General features: G+C 40.4%; 3 protein-coding genes across 3 annotated transcripts in view; 1 reads left to right on the top strand and 2 right to left on the bottom strand.

Annotated features, from left to right (window-relative positions):
• Positions 1-1,692, bottom strand: part of LOC109488254 (arylsulfatase A-like) — a 6,296-nt gene extending 4,604 nt beyond the window's left edge. The window contains 4 exon segments of the mRNA XM_019792461.1: positions 133-499; positions 686-831; positions 1,121-1,243; positions 1,548-1,692. Of these exon segments, the coding sequence (XP_019648020.1) occupies positions 133-499; positions 686-831; positions 1,121-1,243; positions 1,548-1,690 (779 nt within the window). The 5' untranslated portion in view covers positions 1,691-1,692.
• Positions 1,693-2,103: 411 nt separating this feature from the next.
• Positions 2,104-6,104, bottom strand: LOC109488167 (signal recognition particle 9 kDa protein-like). Its single transcript, XM_019792326.1, has 3 exons — positions 5,941-6,104; positions 3,566-3,634; positions 2,104-3,286 (listed from the first exon to the last, which is right to left on the bottom strand). Exons 1-3 carry the CDS (start codon positions 6,010-6,012, stop codon positions 3,191-3,193), a joined length of 237 nt encoding a protein of 78 aa, XP_019647885.1. The 5' UTR covers positions 6,013-6,104; the 3' UTR covers positions 2,104-3,190.
• Positions 6,105-6,128: 24 nt separating this feature from the next.
• The window catches only part of LOC109488146 (protein enabled homolog), a gene marked incomplete at its 3' end in the record, with an annotated part of 46,148 nt that continues 31,900 nt past the window's right edge, over positions 6,129-20,376 (top strand). The window contains exon 1 of the mRNA XM_019792305.1: positions 6,129-6,539. Within this exon, the coding sequence (XP_019647864.1) occupies positions 6,535-6,539 (5 nt within the window). The remainder of the gene's footprint in view (positions 6,540-20,376) is intronic.

The following is a 20,376-nucleotide window of genomic DNA, read 5'->3' as shown; positions in this document are numbered from 1 at the left end:
CCACTTAAATTATGCTTTGATTTTATCCTTCTCCCTGCTGCCTAAACCTGTAACTGCAAATGTAATAGAGAATTGGTAGCCAAATAGCTTCTTTAGCTTTCTAAAGGTTAAACAGAACCACCGTACTAGTACCTTGCTGAAGTGTTGGTAAACTCCACACCAGCAAACTGTGGATGGTGTGTGTGTTGGAAGGCCAGGTACAGGAAGAATGGGTTTCCCCTGTCAGCGCTGGTCTGGATAAACCTGCTGGCTTGTTTCACATAACGTGACGACAGGGTCAGTAAGTCAGCGGGCTGCTCTACGATCCGATCGTTCTCGTAGACCGGACAGCCCGTCCACTGTGAGCCGCAGTTGTCGTTCAGACCGCACGGGACATTTGGCCAGAAGCAGACTGGACACGGACACATGTCGTGGGAGTAGGGGACGCCGTAGTAGTAGTCAAACCCATGGTTGGTTGGGAGGTAGGTCTGATTCACCCCCACACCCAGGTGCCATTTACCTGTTGTGATGTGAACATCATTAACCTTCTCCCTGTTGCCTTACCCCATAACCAGCACAAATTTGATGCCAAACAGCATAACCAACACAAGTTTGATGCCAAACAGCTACGAAGCATAGAAGCATACGGAAGCATAGAATGATGACACAATAATTGTAAGTGGGGTAGTAAGATAGAAATGCTTACCAATAATAGCTGTGTCATATCCCTGAGTCTTCAGCACTTCTGCGATGGTTGTTTCATTCAGTGGCAGACCACCTGTGGAGTCAGCCCAAAATACACCAGGCCACACCCCTGATCGAACCTGGTACCTCCCAGTCAGAAGGGCTGCTCTGTTCCAGGTAAACATATTCAGAGACAACAGCTGTTGTCAAACCAAGCAACAACGACTGATTGCAGATTTGCAGAAAAAGGTTTGTCGAAACATTCAACTACAGCAAAGCTGGGATAGGGTCAAAGCAAGATCATGAAACTTCCCTGTGTTGAAAATCTTCAATTCTCAAATAAGGACACAATCCCTTACTTAACCCCCAGTCCTTACCTGGATGGACTACAGACAGGTGTGAACCTCCAGTCCTTACCTGGATGGACTACAGACAGGTGTGAACCTCCAGTCCTTACCTGGATGGACTGCAGACAGGTGAGCTGCTGTAGAACTGAGTGAACACCATCCCCTCCTGTGCCAGCCTCTCCAGGTGTGGTGCTGAGGAGGTAGGGTGACCGTACGTGGGCAGATCTCCGTACCTACAAACAGTCAGACCACGGATCACCATGCAGTATAGCCGTGGCGACTCTTGATTCGGGCTTACATTGCATTACCCTCAGCAAGAGGGTAATGCAATGTAAGCCCGAATCAAGAGTCGCCACGGCTACATGCAGTATGGCTTCAATGCAGGCTATATGTTATAGCTTTCATTTTTAGCTTCTTTCTAACCACCATCCTGTCCTTAGAATTATCGTTTGTTAACACCATTATGTCCGGGATGGAAATAACGTGTGCCTATTGATGTGGCAAATTGACGTTATCTTAGAAGGAAAATAAACATACCCAAGATCGTCTGCAAAGAGCACGACAATATTTGGCCTCTTCTGCATCTGGCTCCATGTAAGGGGTGTGATCATCAACAAAACAAGCAGCACCAGGCTGCTGAGAACGAGAGACAGGTTTCCTGTCTTCCCAGTGGCAGCCATGTTTGTTGTCGTCTGCTGAAGCTAAGGTCAATGACCTCAAAAAACCGAGCCCTGGACTATCCCACTGGAGTCAAGGGGGACTCGATATCTACTAGTAACCTCTCAGCAGCGACACAGGCGGAAGTTACTTGAATGGCAGTCAAGTTGTTTTTACATGCTGGTTGTCCCTGTACATGCATTTTGAAGGGAAACTGCTGGAAGGCCGAAATCAATTCACAGGACCGATAATTTTCCTCCTTGCCTTGATCTTTGTTGAAGCCACACCAATTTAGTCTGAGCTCTCAATTTTTTGCTGGAAAATACAACAGGCAGGTGAAATAATGATCAATCATAAACTAAAATCAACCCATGAATTCTCTAAAATTCCCAAAATTCACTAAATAACAGCACCACTAAAAACAACCCACAATTGATTTGCATCACTTTTCTTTATTCTTACTTTACTTTATCATTGTACACTGTATTTTCATTTTAACAAACAATACTGAAAATGATGAATTTCAGAAAATTACCTTTTCTAAATTCTACTGTGAATTGAAAAATCAGACTACAGTATTTGTTGGTTACATGACAGTTCCCAACCTTCTCTTTAATCACAAGTAGTACATAGTCGAAACTTAAAATAACTACAACCTGTTCATAAACTACTTGTAGACTTGTCAATAATAGTATATTGTCATACGAAATGACCCAAAACAGGTCTATTCAATAATACATGTAATCTTGAACTTAAATTTAATCACTTCTTTGATGGATAAGGACAGGATGTTGTTTTTAATGTGGTATGGAATGACACATCCTTGTCTTATAACAACAACTACAGTTTCTTCCTGTGGATCTGTAGTGTCCTTCCTTGGGCCCCCAACTTGTGGGTGTTCACGGCTTCTTCAGCCACCCAAGTCTAGCAGCATCAAGGCACCACTTCTGCCAACATGTCCCTCCCACAAGGCTCAGTACACGGCCCCCTGTACGGGTGTTCAAGGCCTGGCCACCGATGTCTGAGCCACCACGGGGACTAGATAATGCAGCAGAGGAAGACACGTACACGGTGTGTCTTCTTCGGCCTTCCTCTGGGCCCCCCTGTAAGGGTGTTCAAGGCTACAGCCACCCGACGGAAGACCTTTCATGTTGTGTCACTTCCCATTATGACACGTTACATCATACAACATTGGCTGTGCAACTGTGACTACTACCAGTCCGGACATGCAACTGTCCTTCAAAACTAGAGGATGATGTCTTTCTTTCTCCTACATCACGAGCAACTTACTACTTTTCACATCATATTTGAGATTCATGTTCTACATAAATATAAGTTTCAAAAAATGCTACGTAACTTTGAAATGCATACTGAAAATGTATTTTGATTACACTGTCAAGTCACAAGTCCTGGTTGCACGGCCCCTATGAAGATTTCCGTTTTCACAGTGATCAAGTATTTTTCTGTTCGTAGATTGTGTCTCTGCTTTGTCCATGATGGTGAGTTGGTGTGTTAGTCTGTTCCTAGGCCTGTTTGGTTGCCATCAGCCGCATCATCAGACTGTTTAACTTCTCCAGCTTTTTGACGTCCTGGGCATGCTCAGTTCTGTACTGGAGGCACTGGAGGGAAACATAAGGAGTGAGAAGATATGCATGTGTTTACTTACACTGTTTGATATATGATAGTGCATACATTTGCATTTGTACTCTAATGAATAAAGTATACCGCTATAATTCAGTTTTTTATAGCACAAAAACAGAACTTCATATACAAAGTAACATACAACAATTGTACAGTAGACTACATGTACTTTCACCTCATGTTAGAATACAGCTATGACTCATGTGCAATGCTGAATTATCAGGTGCAATCATGACGTTTCTAGAAATGAAACTTACCACTTGGTCATCTGTGACTTTAAGAACTAGCTTCCCATCACAATGTCGATACTTGACCACAAACCGGCACTGAGAAGAAACACAAAGGAGGTTATGATCAGTTACCAGTACCTGGGCCTAGGAAAAAAATGTTGTGTTTCCTGTTTCAGTCCTGAAAAAATAGGGTCAGTAGGTAGGGATTATGATCTTTTTTTTTTCTTTGGTGACCTCTAGTGATCCAACTTATACGATACAGTGTAACAAAGTAAACATTGCATGAGGACACTTATATTTTCAATGTCAATATTGGAAAACTGATTGTACAACATTTCATCACTCAGATCACAGATCATTAAGTTAGAAAAGGTTGATCAGCTCTCCCTTGCAGGGGTCTGCACAACAAAAAAAGGCTGGGGTTGGCAGTTTTTTCAAGGGTCGGTCTGGAAACATGAAACACAACGTTTTTTCCCTTGGCCCACTCATGTGGCAGTGCTGGAATAAGTTTATATACACTTGAATGTCAATAAGAGTTGAGTTTTGCTTTGATGCGTTCATTGACCCTACAGTCTTCACATTTTCAATGCTGACACATGTACAAGACCTACATGTAGCAGTTGAGTTTGGTAACTAATAATATCAACGCCAACATCAAGGAGATAGGATGTCTGCACGACATACTCGTAAACTCTTTGTATTTAACCTGCTAACCCCCTCCCTGCTGATTAAGCTGGAGCAAATATAACTATAGTGAGATACCCCCTAGCATGTAATCCCCTCCCCTTCAAAATCTAGGCCATAACAACAACACTTTAAGGTCCACAGATGGGAAACTAATCAATGCTATATATATAGGCTGGGGCAACATGCTTTAGAACATGCCAGGAGGACTGGTCCATTTTAGTGGATAAGAATATCCTGTTAGCATTTTGATTTACTGTACAGATGACATCTGTACCTGAAGAACACCAAACGATCTCACACTTTCACACTGATGTGTGCTTTATTTGTTGGACTCTATCTTGTGTCCTGTCCATGGCAAATATATCTGATGCTAATTATTTGATTGCAATTAACGTTGTGTTCACCGTTGTTATGCATCTAGGAAATGTGAGGTGACACTATCAGCTAGTAGCTGCCTAGTGCCTGCATTGCATTGTCTTTTTGCAATGTCAAGAAAGATATGGAGAAAAACTAAGACATTTGTACTATATAGAGGACCATATGGTGGTGAAGGGTGTTGGGCTTGAAACAGTGGACAACACACAAACAGATTGTCCTTCATAGGGGACATAAGTCTTTAGTTCTGTAACTTCGAATTCTGTTTATAGGTATGCCTTGGGCATTAAATCTAGGTGCAGAACCCAAAACAGACCTGATTTATATGTGGACGAAAACCTGATGGTAAAAAAACTGCATATGCAGCAAATAAAGCACACGAAACTATGTTACATCAAATTTTTCCTATGTGTAAATTGGGCTGCTTTGGCGCACGTGAAGAACGTATAATGTTCAAATCGTACGCCAGCCCTCAAGATAATGTACGATCTGAACATACATTCACGATGTACGTCAAAGCAGGCTGATTTCCACACAGTTCTCGTCCCGCCAGGTGTTCGCCCGCGTGTAAATCGGGTCACAGTCTATTCCAGTAGGGGGATCCAGTGTGCTTGCCCAAATATTGCAGGTCCATGTCCTCTCTCCTGTTACTCAATGGTGACCAATAAGCAATGTGCAGTTAAAATATTCCAAGAAAGGAGATCATGTTTATAATTATGTAACGCCCTTGTTTACATGTGAATATGATTCTGATGAAGTGGATTGTAGTTGATCTGGTGTTACCCTGGAAGTGTCAGCCTCATTTGAATTTGTATTGGAAGCCAGATAAGGTGTAAACCTGATATTGGATTCGTTATACTACATACAATGGTAGTTCTGTTTTGTTGTTTTGCTTTTTGACGTCTTGATTTTAATAGTACCGTTAGTAAATGTGACTTAGTTGTTTCTTTTGCTATAAAATAATATCCTTCAGGTGTACAAGTGAGGGGAGGAAGCAATGCCTCTCAGTGTGAATAAATGGGATTGATGATAATTCTGCTCAGAAAAACTTTAAAAAATGGGGAAGCTAGAAATCCCAACATCTGCTTGGAGATAAATGTGGTTTCCTAAAATATGTGCAGTGTGTTCAGTCAAGGTTCAGTTCATCTGTATGTTGTGAACAGATTCGGTATCACAAAGTCCGCTCAAGCTGTAGGTGGGAATTATTATTCATGACATATGTCCATATCCATAACGTAGTCTAACCAAACGTTAAACCTTGTGGCACATGTGTGAGAAAGCCTTTTCTTTTTAGGTTTTCCTAGTCATTTCATGAGGCTACGGTGTTACAGTTAGCTTACCTTCACGGGGTCGGCCTGATACAATCGTTCTGCCGCCTTGGCGAACTCTTCCCACGAAGTTATGAACGTCATTCTGGTGGGAAAAAGACAGAAAATTGAAAATTTTGTACAACTCAGCACAGCTTCAGCACTAACCGGAAATGACAACCCGGAGTCATACGAACTTTGACCTCTTTGTGAATTTAATTTCCCGTTTGGATTAGCCGCGGCGGTCCTTTTTTCAACAACTCGGCCTCTTCGCGTCCTTCCTGACGAAAAAACTTGGCAGTTGTATACAGGTCGGAGTCTTTGTGTGTGGATATTTTTGTGGACATCTCCCAGCCTGCTGTCTGACACAAAGATCCAAGATGGCGCCGTGCATGTGAAATGAGTTGCGGGCTGGGCCTGGTCGGAAGCGATTTTCCTCCTCACTTTCTCCGTCTAGCTTCATCCAGAACACACAGATCAGGAAGGATTATCTCCTGACATAGTCGGAAGCGTCGGTTTGAAAGAATACCCCAGGATAATTCACCGAGGCGAGATATTGTGTCCACTATAGCGGGACCGTTCCTTCAGTTCGTCTGTCATTTTTGGAGGCTGGAATAACAGGAAGCCATGAGGTAGGACATTCTGTTGTGTTTCCGCCTGTCTCTTAGCCATTTATACACATTTTCAGATCATATATCGTAGGGCTGATAGGTTTTGATATTTTGTTCTTTCCCCATTTTGCTATTGTCCAGCTTGGAGCGCAGGCGTATACATGTACACGTGATGATCTTTAAATACTATGAAGCCATTGTTGTAACTGACTCACTATATGTAACGGTGTCTGGTGCATTAGTTTTAGTGCTGCTCTACTTGTTCATTAACGTATCTCACTTTACAGAGTCACAGACAAGCTTGAAACAGTTCCAACACAAATTTACTGACTGTGAACACCTGCATAATTTTCACTCCAATTATGGCTGAACCATACACTTCCTCATGTAGAATATTTATGATGGAAGCTCATGCATGCTTATCTGATGTGTGCCATATAGAACACATTTACTGTAAGCTGTGCTGTGTGTGTATGTCTGAATCTGACCATGTACTTGTGAAAGACTATCCCACAACAGTGGGTATATCAGGCTTCTGTCATATGACAAGGTAAACAATGACCTCAGAGCAAATAAATCAATAAATGTGTTAAACAATAGTGCAGTTTGGCTCAGCCAGGCTTTCTCCTCGAAGCGAGCACGCTACTACTATCTGGCAGAGGGTGTTGTAACATCACATAGTTTATTTCTGGTCAACATTCCTGCAGATGGATAACTGGCATAGTTCCTGGAACTCATGCTGAAACATAAGTGATGCCACGACTGGGCTATTCTTAGGTACACTCTGAACCCTACCCACGATGACACCAGGGCGGACAGGATACGGCTGTCTGATGACACCAACTGTCGTGCACGGACTGATTTTTTCGTCTCTCTGTGTTCCTAGACATTGTCTCTTCATCATATCACTGGTTAAAAATTCCAGAGTTTCAGGAAGCGGTCTACCTGTCAATTGTTGGCAACTTCCTCACTATTATAAGTCTAGAAGTAATGTGACTCTCCCGTGACCTCCCCGGGCAATGCCAGAGATTTCTTCAGTCAGTCTGCGTGTTTGCATAATCTGTGCATTCAATTTGTTGTCACTTGTTCTCGGTGACATGTCAGAAGTTGTGTAACACGTCCTCAAGTGCGCTGGGAAGAATTCTCGTCACATTTCTCTTTTCACAATGCACTTCAGACAGCCAGGCTGTATCAGTGTATGGTCAACAGGGCAGGACCTCAGGCAATTGAGAAGTAATGAGAAGGTCACAGAGGTTCCCATACCGCACTTTTGATCGGCCCCATATTACACACGTCTCTGTGACGGAAAAGAAAACATCGCAGTTATGTTGGGCATGTTTCTTGGAATAGATTCACACTTGGAAAAAGATTGCCCTCATTACTGACATTTAGACTTCAATTTCCCAAATCCTTTCTTCCGCAAAGAACCCGTGTTCTTCTTCGCGGGGTTGGAATCCCTGGCGTCGTGTGTAACATGGGAGCACAATTGGCCCCCAGTGCCAAAGTCCTCATCCTGAAAATTTTCTCAACAAAGTGTGAGGTCTTTTCAAAACATTCCAGTGCCCTCGGCATTTTGGACCATTTGATCTGTGGTCTTTGTATTCTAAGCAATGCTCTGTTTCAGCCTACCTTGTTTTTCTTACATGTTCGAATACCAACATGAAGTTTGTATAGCACTGAGTTAACCCAGCTGTAGTACTAAACATATTTCTTTCCTCTAGCCACCAGTAAAATAATACCTAGTGTGGATGGTATTTTATGTATATACAGTGTACGTGTGAAATGTATTCCATGTTCAATATTGCAGCACCGTATCTTCATAGTGATCTTGTTCCATATGAGTTATTCAGAATTATGACTAATTGATAGAAGAAAACAAAGACCCAGCAGTGCTGATAACTGTTCTTTCCCGTTGATGTTCTGTGAAGTTGACTTGCATCACCTCACCTGTGTGGCCTGTCTGTCAGAAAATCAATATGTCCATGCAGAAATTTGCCTTCCAGATCTGCACCCCATCGTATTGAATTAGAATAACTCGTACACAGTCTTAGTGTCCTTGGTAAAATATATGTGAGCAGATTTTAAAACCATTTTATCACACTCCCTAAAAACACAGTCATGCATTTAGCTGGACATGTAACTTTAGTTGCTAGAATCTGGGATTAAAGTCACTGCTTGTGGGGAAAAAAGTAGGAATTGTAAATTTTAACCATTTGTACACAGTGTAAGTGAAACCTGCTTTGTCTCCCACTTGAATTTGACTTGGTGAACTACTGAGAAGAATAAAGCACCAATCAGGGACCTGCTCTAGTCCATGCCGCCCTTTTGTGGTAAGGAGATATACGATGTGTACATGTTTGTTTACCCCCTTGTTCAGACATATGGTTGACACAGGAACCCATACACAAGTGGCAGGTTAGACAAATGTAGGATCAGCTACATGATCGAGTGGCACAAGAGTCACTTTTCAGGATTTTTTGGCCTGGGGTGGTGTTCACTGTAAGGGTTATTGTTTAGGCCTTGCAGTTTAATCAGGCCTGTAACACTGCTTAGTGTAACTTGTCAGCGCCCTAACAGATTTAGAATTCCTTTAAACACATAGGTGAAAAGCTTGGAGAGTCTTAAATTTTGCACTTCAGTACTAACCCAAGGGAAGACTGTGCTTAGGAGAGGGAAGTATGTAGCTGGTAGCCCCAAGCAATATATATGTGTGTGTGATTGGAAAGCTTTGGATTGTTTTGAAATGGAGGTCAAGGGTCATTGTGGGTGGGCTTGTCAGATGTCTGTGTAATACACAGTGTTGATAGTAGTAGGAAGATGGGGATTTTATACAGACCAAGGTCATCATGACCTCTGCATCATACCACAATGTCATCTTTGTATAGTATATATATATGTATGATTCATAGCAGCCACCTGTGTGTAATGTTGTTTCTTGACCAGGATTTTTGGACTGGTACATTCCTAATGTTGTTTACATGTGTATATTTATCTTGGTGTTAAGTTTCTGACAAGGAAAAGAGAATACAACAAGAGTTTTGGCTCATGTGATAAACATAGAAAGTTCCTTTGCATCACACCGTTAGTCTTCACCTTCCAGTGACTTTGCATAATGGATATAAAGTTCCCTGCTCAAATGTAGAATGTTACATGCTTTTTAATGATTATTGGATAGTATGGAGGCATAGAAATACCTTCTTTGATGTGTGCCCTCGGGGATAGTTGTTATCAGAGATTGACTGACAGCTAGATTTGAATTTTCTGAGAAGTTGAGAAGGAAGCTATATTAGATCCCAGGACATGAGGAAGTGAACTATTGTACCGTAACCCAGTCCAACTGCGTAGTGGTCAGGGAACTAATCCTAATCCACTTTGAAGGACAGTCCTGGGCTGATGTTACTATTAGTAAATCCACATGTCAAACACAAAGAAAATACCACCAGTGAGAGTAAGTAAGTACAATGATTTACATGCATGCGTATTATACACAGATTATATGGTGTGTGTAGACTGTGTATATTTTGAGTTGAGAGGTTTTACTTTTAGTTTCTTCATCATAGTTTGTCAGGCAAAATCAGGCAGAACTTAAGTCTACATTGTCCAGTCGATTTGAGTACAGGTCACATATAACAGCTGCAATGTTTCAGAAACTTGAAGTTCTGTTGGGGTCTGTTTTAAAACAATGGAAAAAGGGAAAGCTGGACAATCCAGAGCTTTTGTATGAATACTATAATATAGTACTAGTAATTCCATGTACATGTATGTGTACATCAGACAAAGGAAACAGATTTTAAAAAAGGAAAGAACCGTTGAACTTGAATGAAGTTTTGCTTGCTTTTTACTTGTATAGGATTGCATAAAAAGTGCTTGTATATATTGATTGTATAATACTAGATAGTATATAGCAGATATTCATCAGTTTATTAATTTTATCATGTGTATTGCTTGTCCCTCTTGAGTCTTCTGTGCTTGGCCTCATAACCTTTTACATTTGTACCTGTATACAGTGCATGACTCCCATAGTGGTGCCCTGCATCTCAAAAGTAGGCCAACTTGGCATTTGTTTACCAACATCCTCCTTTGCCATTTGCTGTTGATTGACAGGGATCATCAGACACACCAAAAATGCACAGAGGGAGGATACCTGCCACCTCCCAATCTTAATATTCTCTTATCTAATCAGGACGTTATCAGGGAGACTGTCAATGGCCAGCAGTAGTATAGTGGGATCTTCAGCCTACCTTCACCTACCAGCCATTAGTAAATCTTTATGACCACTCTTTTGTCATAACACTTCAGCAAGACCGGACTTTTCCTGCAGGATATTATCTGTAGTAAAACTACTAGAACTTAGTAGAATGTGGATGAGTGTTAATACTGTTATATCAAATTGCACACATGTAATGTTGATTGATACTTTGTATCATATGCAGTAATTGTGTAATTTCAAGAATAACAGTAGCCAAGTTTCAGATAAATTTCTGCCAGACCAGCTTGTTGTCTGAAATCACTCTGCCTATTTCAAGGAGACTGGAAATAGAGGTGTGTGGCTGTGAGAAATCTAATCCTTTGACCCGCTTTAGAGAGATCTCCCCTGTTCCACCTGAGCCACCTTCCGTTGGAAGTCAGGAGACCTTGACGGAGAACACGGGAACCACTTACACCTAACCTATTGTGGAAGTCGGAGTCAGTTACCTGTAGGTTGTCACCTGTACAGAACAGGAGTTGTCACCTGTAAAGCACAGACATCATTAGTAAGCAGGGCTCGAAATACCACCTGCATATGCAGATTAGTGTAGGTTAAATATTGTAGCTATGCTTTGATGTCTACCTGCACCTAACCTAAAGTTGATATCTACATGTTGGTGTATGTGGATTTGTAATTGCTGAATTGACCACCTATAACAGAAATAATGGCAATGGTTTTTGAACAGTCTTTAGTATGATCCATACTTCCTAAATTCTGAGTGGTGCAGAGGTCTGAAATATATATAAAGGTATTAGACAATTTGTCAGGATAGTTAAGTTAAAGATTGTACAAACAGACAGAAATTGATGAATCTGATGTAACAATTTATTATCTATGTACATATGTATTCGATACTCAATAAAGAACAGAGATGCAAAAAAAAAAGAACTTTACCAGACAAAAATAAAAAAAAATAAAAAAAAAAAATTACTGAGTGGTGCAGGTAAAATGTGCCTGTGCAGGTAATTTCTAATGTTACCCACACCAGTGCAGGTATGCAGAGAAAAAGTATTTGGAGCCCTGGAAACACAGCTGGACTCTGAGGAATGATGTGTTTTTGAGTGGCATGAGAAGTGAAGATGTCAGCATGTGGTTCAGGTTGGTGAAGTGGTGACAGTACACCACCTGTATAAACACATGCAGGAGCTCCGCCCTGCTTACCTACCCAGGAGGAGACTGATGACTGATATCCCACTGGTTCCGTTTGTAAACATGTTGTGTCTGGCATGGGGAGGCTGCAGCATGGTAGACTGCCTTCTCTTGGACATTTTTTTGATGGAAAAGGGGAGAGGGAGAGGCAAGACCCTATACACATACATATAGAAAAGATACATGATCCTAAATTACAAACAGAAGACCCCCTCCCTTTCATAATGATTAAAAAAAAAATCTCTGAAAAAAAAATATATATACACAGACAGTCTGTTTATATACATGTACACTGTATGATTCATTTGGGACTGTTTGTAAAATTGCAGCAGAGACACCAAAGTTCCTAACTGCAGTAGGAATCAGAATCAGAACCAGTACTAGTCATTGTTGTCCTGAAGGTGACAGACAGTCACTGAAACATTGGATGTGAAAATCTAATGGTTGTCAAATAAAGAACCTTCTTATACAGGTTCAAGAATGTCATTGACATCATGATGAACTTCACAGATCAAAAGAAGGAAATACCATTGAGGGATACATGTAACTTCTTGTTCAACTACATGTATACTAGATAGTGCCTTTGGGTACTATACTCATTATACATATTTATTCTAGAATCTCAAATCCCTCTAAGTAACCTAGTATATTTATCAGAGTCAGTATGTACTGCCAGTATGGTAAGCTTAATTGCTGTTTTTATATAACCTGTCTCCTCTTTTCATCGTGCCCCCCCCCCATGTCGTCTGTAGTGTCAGATTATGTGTTGGTCTAGTAGATGTTTACTGTTTCTCTCAAGCTCTTTGACATCAGGACCATTAATTCAAACCCAGCATCAGTTGACGTCAAGATTCTGTCTCTTACATGAGGTATCGGGTAACATAAGTGCCAAGGTTACTTTTGAATACAAAATTTCTAGAAGATTTTGCCACGGGGACTGTCCCGTCTGACTTCAAAGTATATGTAGTCTTCATTCTGTTGATGTGAAAAATGTATAAATACCCAAGTAAGGCATTAGATCTATGGTTTGTTTGAATGGTTGTATCCAACTGCACTGTGTCAACATTCCACTCAATCCTCAATGCTGTCAGTATGATAAATATATATTGCTCAAGACTGTTACTCAAAGAGTCTGGACACCATCACAATCCTGGCCCTTTCCCCTCCCATGCTATCTTTGTATGTTCTTATTCGTGCAGAAGATTGTGATACCTCCACCCACTGCACCCATGTCGCCATCTCAGCCTTTCTAAATCAAGGCGAGGACATTTTCACCTCTGTCCTGGGGCACTGTGCTGCCGCCGCCCCCCTCCCCCGTATAGCAGCTGTCTGGCCACAAATGGAATTGTCCTTTGGCCTACAGTTTGGAATGAAGTCAAAAATCCCAGAGCAGTCCCCCTCAGTAACACAGTGCTGGTGAGAGGAGACCAAAAGCATGCCTGAACGAACCCTCCCTGCCTCGCCAAGGAACAACATGGTATATTCCAGTCCCACACCTAACAGAAGAAGGTAAATTAACCAGCTTTGTTTTTGTAGTTTTTGTTGATAGGATCCGTCTTGGAGAAGCTGTTGTATTGCAGAATGGTAACGCTCACAGATAGCAGTCCAAACCTGCACATGGCCATAATCTCTATTTCCTGTATGGCACAATGATTTATTAGCTCATATGCTACTGGCATTTTCATTCTTTTCATTTCCAAATTCAGTGTTAGGATGATATAGTCTAGATGACATTTTCCTAGAAGAAATAGTTCTAGCCTGAACAGAGGTTAAAAACTTTTATACGACGTATGTGTTGTACACCTGTGTGTTTTGAATTTAAAGGTATGGTACTCTGCTTAATCTTAATTAAGATGAGTTGTCAACTCGTTGGTCTGGCATATAAAATTATAACAAACAGAGGTTAAGTCAATCAGCAATCGACTTGTCCCTCTGAAACCAATGCACATACATGATGAGTTTAGTTGTATCAGCTACATGTACATGTAACAAGTCATGTTTAAATCATTTAACATTATACCAGCAAACACAGAATTCAAGGTGTTACAACTGAAAGTTTAATAACAGTTGCATCTTGAATCATTGTTGTCATAAATGCATACCTAAGAATCCCATGTAAACATGTTGTATGGAACAATTCATATTGCGTTAGTCAGACAGGACCTGAAATGCCAGGCCCTAATACTGTTGTGCCTTGCCCTGTGTAGTCTGATACAGTGATAACCTTTTGAAGGAGGTCTCCGATCTTGTGTCAGTGAGCATCTGTCATATCTATTTGCATCATATTCAGCCTGGTAAACAAATCTCCAACAGAGAAATAGCACCAACATATATGTACTGACAACACATTACTGTTTATTATTGGTAGGGTACAATATTATATATGTGTACTGGTATGTATGGGAGCGGTGCTATGTTGGGCCATCTTGGCATGTTAATCAGGGTAATATCATATCTGAAGGACAGATAGCACGTTCCATGTAAAGCAAGTGGATACTTTAACCTTCTCCCTACTGCCTAACCCCTGTAAGCAATAGAGAATTGGTAGCCAAATGGTTACTATAGTTAGCTAAAGGTTAAGCATACACTGTCCAAGTGTATAGCTGGAACACACACGACTATGAGTATGGAAATATCAGATGGACACTGTCCCTGACATGCTCAGGACTTTGGTGTTGGAGATCAAAGACCGTTTCTCCATATCCGGCGCGAGGTCTGCCTCCAGGCCAACAAGTTAATCCCCCCTGACATCCACGAATGTTTCAGATAGTCAATGTCCAAAGCAAAACAGTAAGTATGTGTTATATTTCAAAGCAAATATTTCTCAAGTCACTATGATGTCTTATTCTGTTTTTACAGTTAAATATTTGAGGTCTTAGTTGTGTCCTGCTGGGTCACTATTAGCAGTATGAAGTCTGGATTATTACTGTAAACGAAAGTCGTCATTGGAAAGTTTGGTTGGCACTTTGATTTGAAGCTGCCTTGACTGGTCATTGGTGATTTCCTATGGGCTTGTCCATTCTGAAGTGGGGGGGGGGCAGGCTGCCATCTAGAAGATTCTATACATTACAGTATTCTGAACTCTACTTTTAAATAACATCTCTAGCTTTAGGTTGTTTTGAAAGAGGATCATTGACTGTTAGGGCTTGAAATAATTTTTCTGCATACCTGCACTGGTACAGGCAAAGTTCAAAATTAACCTGCCCCAGGTTTTACCTGCACAACAGTTTCTTAGCCTTTCAGTTCATAAAAAAATTGAAATATTTTGACAGAAATGTTCCAAGTAGCACCACCTTTAATTTTGCAAAGTTCTCTACTGTCTTCAGTGATGCTATTTAATTTTTCACCACTATTGGTCATACACTTGTATGTCTCTGCACTGGGCCATTACAAAACCAGCCATGGTTTTGTCATGGACCAGTGCAGTTTTGGTGCAGGTAGATATCACAAATACCTGCACATCTCCGGCACTAACCTGTACATATAGTACATATGCCAGTGGTATTTCCAGCCCTGATTGTAAATCAATAAGGTTCCCAAGCAGCAAGTACATCCACTTATTATCATATAAATCACAACCTTTTCTGTTTTGTCAACCAATAAGGTAGGAAATGGGTAGGAAATTATGTCACGGTCAAAGGAAATGGCATTGGAAGGGGGATGCATTTCTGTATTGCTGTAAGCCTTTTGAATTGCCATCACATCTCCCTTACTGCATAACTGCAACAAAAAAATATCAATTTAGGCCAATTTGTTCTCAGATTTGCCTGCTTCAATTTTTTTCTGATTTGTCTGAAAAATATTCAGGTTCAACTCAAATATCCATATTTTGGCCCTGACAGTTTAAGATATTCCTTGTCTTCCTAGTTGTTATGTTACATACAGTTTTATCAATGCAATGGTTTTATTACCCAGTAGTTTTTACCAGTTTACTAGTTTCTTAGTAGTTATCAGTAGTTCTTTGTGTAATGATTATGTTTTTATACCAAATATTTCTTCTGTTCATGCAATTAGCCCTCAGGCATGAATTTGCAATAAAACTTTATAATATTAAAACTTAAGATTCATTGGTAGGTATGTTGACTTCATGGTTCCTATAAATTAGTATAATCATGGTATTTGGGGCTATCATAGGATGCATAGGCCTGTTTGTTTGTTTTTTCTTGCCCTGTCACTTCATATTTTTTCTTTAAAAAATGAGAAACAATGAAATGGTATGACCTAATGTGGGAACATATTAGTAGATTTTGTACATTAGTGGCCATGTCACTTCACATTTTTTGGAAAAACAAAATAACAAAATAAATTGGTATGGCCTAATGTGGTAACATATTGGTAGATTTTGTACATTAGTGAGAAGATGTGGCCTAATTACATGTATAAGTGGTAACATACATGTATTGGTAGAATTTGCACATTAGTGAGAAGATGTGGCCTAATTACATGTATAAGTGGTAACATACATGTATTGGTAGAATTTGCACATTAGTTGAAGATGTGTGGAAGGGCAGATGCGTTTAGCATCACAATGATGTAACCCCCACGTACTGTTGTCTGTCTGGATGACATCCCAATGAAGGATGATGTCGTATGTTGCACCTGTAAGTAGTCGTGTACCTGTATCAATTATTCATAATGTCTGACTCGGGCACAGAAAAAAATACAGACAGGCTACAAAAGATTAAGATAACATGACTATTCTAATCAGGGCCTTTCAAAACATATTCTGCTATCGGATTTACAGTCTTTCTACCCTCTCAATAGTATATAATTTCCATTTTACTGGTCACATTTTATCCTTGCATCAGATAGTTTTATCAGCACCATGGGCAGCCACAATCTTTGAATGCTTATCACTTGGTATCACATGATGCTGTAGTTGATATAAACTAACAGAAGTGAAGTTTTTGTAAAGCATTATGTCATTATGTCATAAAAAATTTGCCCTATAACATGGCTATCTACAAAAAATTGAGCTGCTGCTTTATTTAAGAAGTTCTTAATAGAACTTATCTGGTCAGTTTCTAAATATATGCGTCTCTTCCTTTGTGTATGAGTGAAAGAACGAATATACGGATGGATGGATGAACAAATGTATGAACAAGCAAACAAAATGAATGAATAAAGCCTTATAAACATGTCTTATACTTGTTTGTGTGGGCTTATAAAATAAGGGACCAGAAGAAAATACACTATTTTTTGTGGACTCCATAAGTCTTAGACTTGATAGAAGATAAAATTGTCAGACTGATTTCTGCAAACATTGTAGTACATTAGTCTGGCCTAACAGCCTCTCAGGGTACAGGGTGCCCATTATAGATGTTCGGCCTGTCTGAAGGTAGACAGGTAAGGGATTCTCTCATTTCCCACATGTCCCCTTTACCTAATCTAGAACTGCCTGGTCTCAAGGAGTCAATAAACAGCATTCATTAACTATATGGGTATAATAAACCAACCAGTACCATCGCAAAAGTGTGTCTGTGATCTTCTCTGATGTTTACACCAAGCCTGGGAATTCCTCTCTGTACTAATAATTATTAAATGTATGAAGGGAGCAATTAAAGATTCGCAAACATTACTGTAGACCATAAAACCATTTCCTGTAAAGCTTCCATTTTATACATTTTCTTATATTTAATCTGTAATTCTAATCTAAGAATGAGCTTTATACATGTAGGTTGACAAATTTACCTGTCTAGTGCACCGGGTTACTTCCCAGGTGTGCGATCTATTTTCCCAGATTCGGGAGCTACAGGTTGCTTATTCTCATAAAATATTACTCGCCACGCATATACGACAGAAACCATTTTCATGCCGTTACTTCAAAATCCTTTATGATCATGAAAGGTGCCAGATATGTCGTGCTATATGTTCCAAAGTCGTAAAATAATGCTAGCCGTGTTGCCGTCAGTGGTAATATAAGACTTTCAGAAATGCCCTGTGTAAGATTTTTTCTGGTGGTTGTATGGATGTGTCAGATTGACGAAGTGGTTTGATATATACAGTTTCTTTGCATAACGCTAATGTAAAATCAGGCTCTGTGTTACCCTGAAATCAAGAATGGGAAAATATCGACATCCTTAGCCATGAATTCTCATTATGCTAAATGAAGCAGACAGACTGGAACAATACAGTTCCGTAGATGCGTGTAGAATGTTGTCATTATCATAAGCAGCCGTATGCGGCATTTCCTCCGCGGAGGCTGGGTAAAAGATGCAGAACAGACGAGGAGTTGATGTAATATTAATTTGGTCCTTTGGTGGCACATGACTGCGCGGTGAGGAGGAGCCAGACACATCAGGTGGTACTACACCACCAACCTCAGACAGGTAACGTGAAGCCGGCCCGCCAGACGGGGCATTGTGAAAAAAACGGCGGACGGAGGCAAATGCAGCGTCCAGTCCATAGCATGGTGACCCCGTACCCGCCGGGGTGGGTGATTATGAGATAATGTTCAGCTGAAGGCCTTCCCCATCTGGCTTAGTGAGCTGGCCGTCGCCTCTCTCCTGGATCTAGAAAAAATGGAAGATGCGGGAAAGCAGGAGCTGGCCGAGGAGCCGGAGGAGATCATACAGCTGAAAAAGGTGCTGCAGCAGGCGTTAGGGTGGGTGGAATTGTGCTTTCCATGTTGTCTAAATTTGCCACCACCTTTTGGGAGCAGGAGTGTGTAATCGGTGCATTGTGTGGCGGCTGCTGTATTGTACTGATGGCGGCAGCAAGCCAACACACACACACACAACACAGCTGAGTGAACTTTTCCCGCATCAAGTGCTTTCCTTTCAGTTTCACGAAACCTCTCTACATTATTCATCTCTAGCATTTCCTGTATTATTTTTAATCTGTTTTGCTATTTTTATTTCCGATAATCATGGTGGCAACTGGACCTAAGACAAGAGGGATCAAGTTATTGGAATGAATGCATAATGTAGTCCAACAGTCCAGGGTAGAAATCTTGTTCTTAAATATTTATACATGGTATAGGGAAAATGCACTCAAGGCTTGCTTATTCTAAGCTTGCTAAGCTGCCATGTACAGCATCTCTGATTGTCGGCCAGCTGCAAAGGCATTTACACTTTTTACAGGTAGATGCTTTGGGGGTACCTATGAGAATCTGAATCTTGGCCTAACAAGAAATTATCTTCCATCATCAAATACCCAGAAGATCTAGAATACTCCTCCTGTTTGTGCTCTAAATGTGTATCTTATGATGGTGAATACCTGCAGTGCCAAGTTATAAATGTTCTCACATTGAAAGAGCCTGAGGCGTGAGTCATCATAGATAGATGGGCATTAGCTGCTAAGACTAACACAGACCTAGGCTGGAATACATGTAGGTCAGCCCATAATTTACTTGAACAAAATCATTCTCTTCATCTTTGGTTGATGCCACAGGGTGCAAGTCACAGAAAAGCAGCCAACATAGTCAGGAAAGGTACTTGAGTACTATAATTCAAAGGGGATTTGCAAGCATTTTGGTATCATCTTCCCTAAATAAAAAATCCCACTACTATGTCTTAACGTTGAAAGAGCCTATATCTCAGACTATAAAGAGAGGGAGCATCTTTTCCTGTCTGGATAAAAATCCTGCAAAACTACATTGTATGTCTAAAGCAATTTTTTTGTATACTATCCTAAATAAAAATCTTACTACTATCAAATTTTGGCTGGGCTAGAGGATTGGTTTGTTAGGTCACTGACTTTTATTCTTGACCGATAAACAAAACCTGTGTCCTACATGTATTTATACATTCTGATGAGAGTCCTTTGAAGAGGGAACAGGTACAGGTAGTTTGACCCCCGGGGCAGATATAGACAGAACTATTCATTGTTTCTCCCTGTTCATCATACAGGATGTAGATACCTTTAGCCAGGTCAGCCCAATATCAACACTGCAGGGATATATCAATCTTCATGTCAATATGCCACCTGAAAAAGATGGATTAACCATTAGATACCATTTTGTATAACTTATAAGATAGAGACCCCTTTTCTTCTAACCATTAGATTCCATTTTGTATAACTTTTAGCTTATATAAGATTTCTTCTAACCATTAGATTCCATTTTGTATAACTTATATAAAATAGAGACCCCTTTTCTTCTAACCATTAGATTCCATTTTGTATAACTTATATAAAATAGAGACCCCTTTTCTTCTAACCATTAGATTCCATTTTGTATAACTTATATAAGATAGAGACCCCTTTTCTTGTAACCATTAGATTTGTATAACTTATAAGATAGAGATCCTTTCTTCTTTAGTTATAGTGTTTAGTTTCATTACCTTCGCCAAGAAGGTTATGTTTTCAGGGGCGTTCGTGTATGTGTGTGTGTGTGTGTGTGTGTGTGTCTGTCTGTCAACACGATAACTTAAGAAGGCCTTGATGGATTGTCTTGATACTTGGTAGGTGGGTAGATCTTGATGAGACCTCAAAGTGATTAGATTTTGGACCCCCTAGCGG

Source organism: Branchiostoma belcheri, unplaced genomic scaffold, assembly GCF_001625305.1.
Source record: "Branchiostoma belcheri isolate BF01 breed outbred unplaced genomic scaffold, Haploidv18h27 scaffold92, whole genome shotgun sequence".
Taxonomy (NCBI): domain Eukaryota; kingdom Metazoa; phylum Chordata; class Leptocardii; order Amphioxiformes; family Branchiostomatidae; genus Branchiostoma; species Branchiostoma belcheri.
This window is presented reverse-complemented; position numbering and strand designations above follow the sequence as displayed.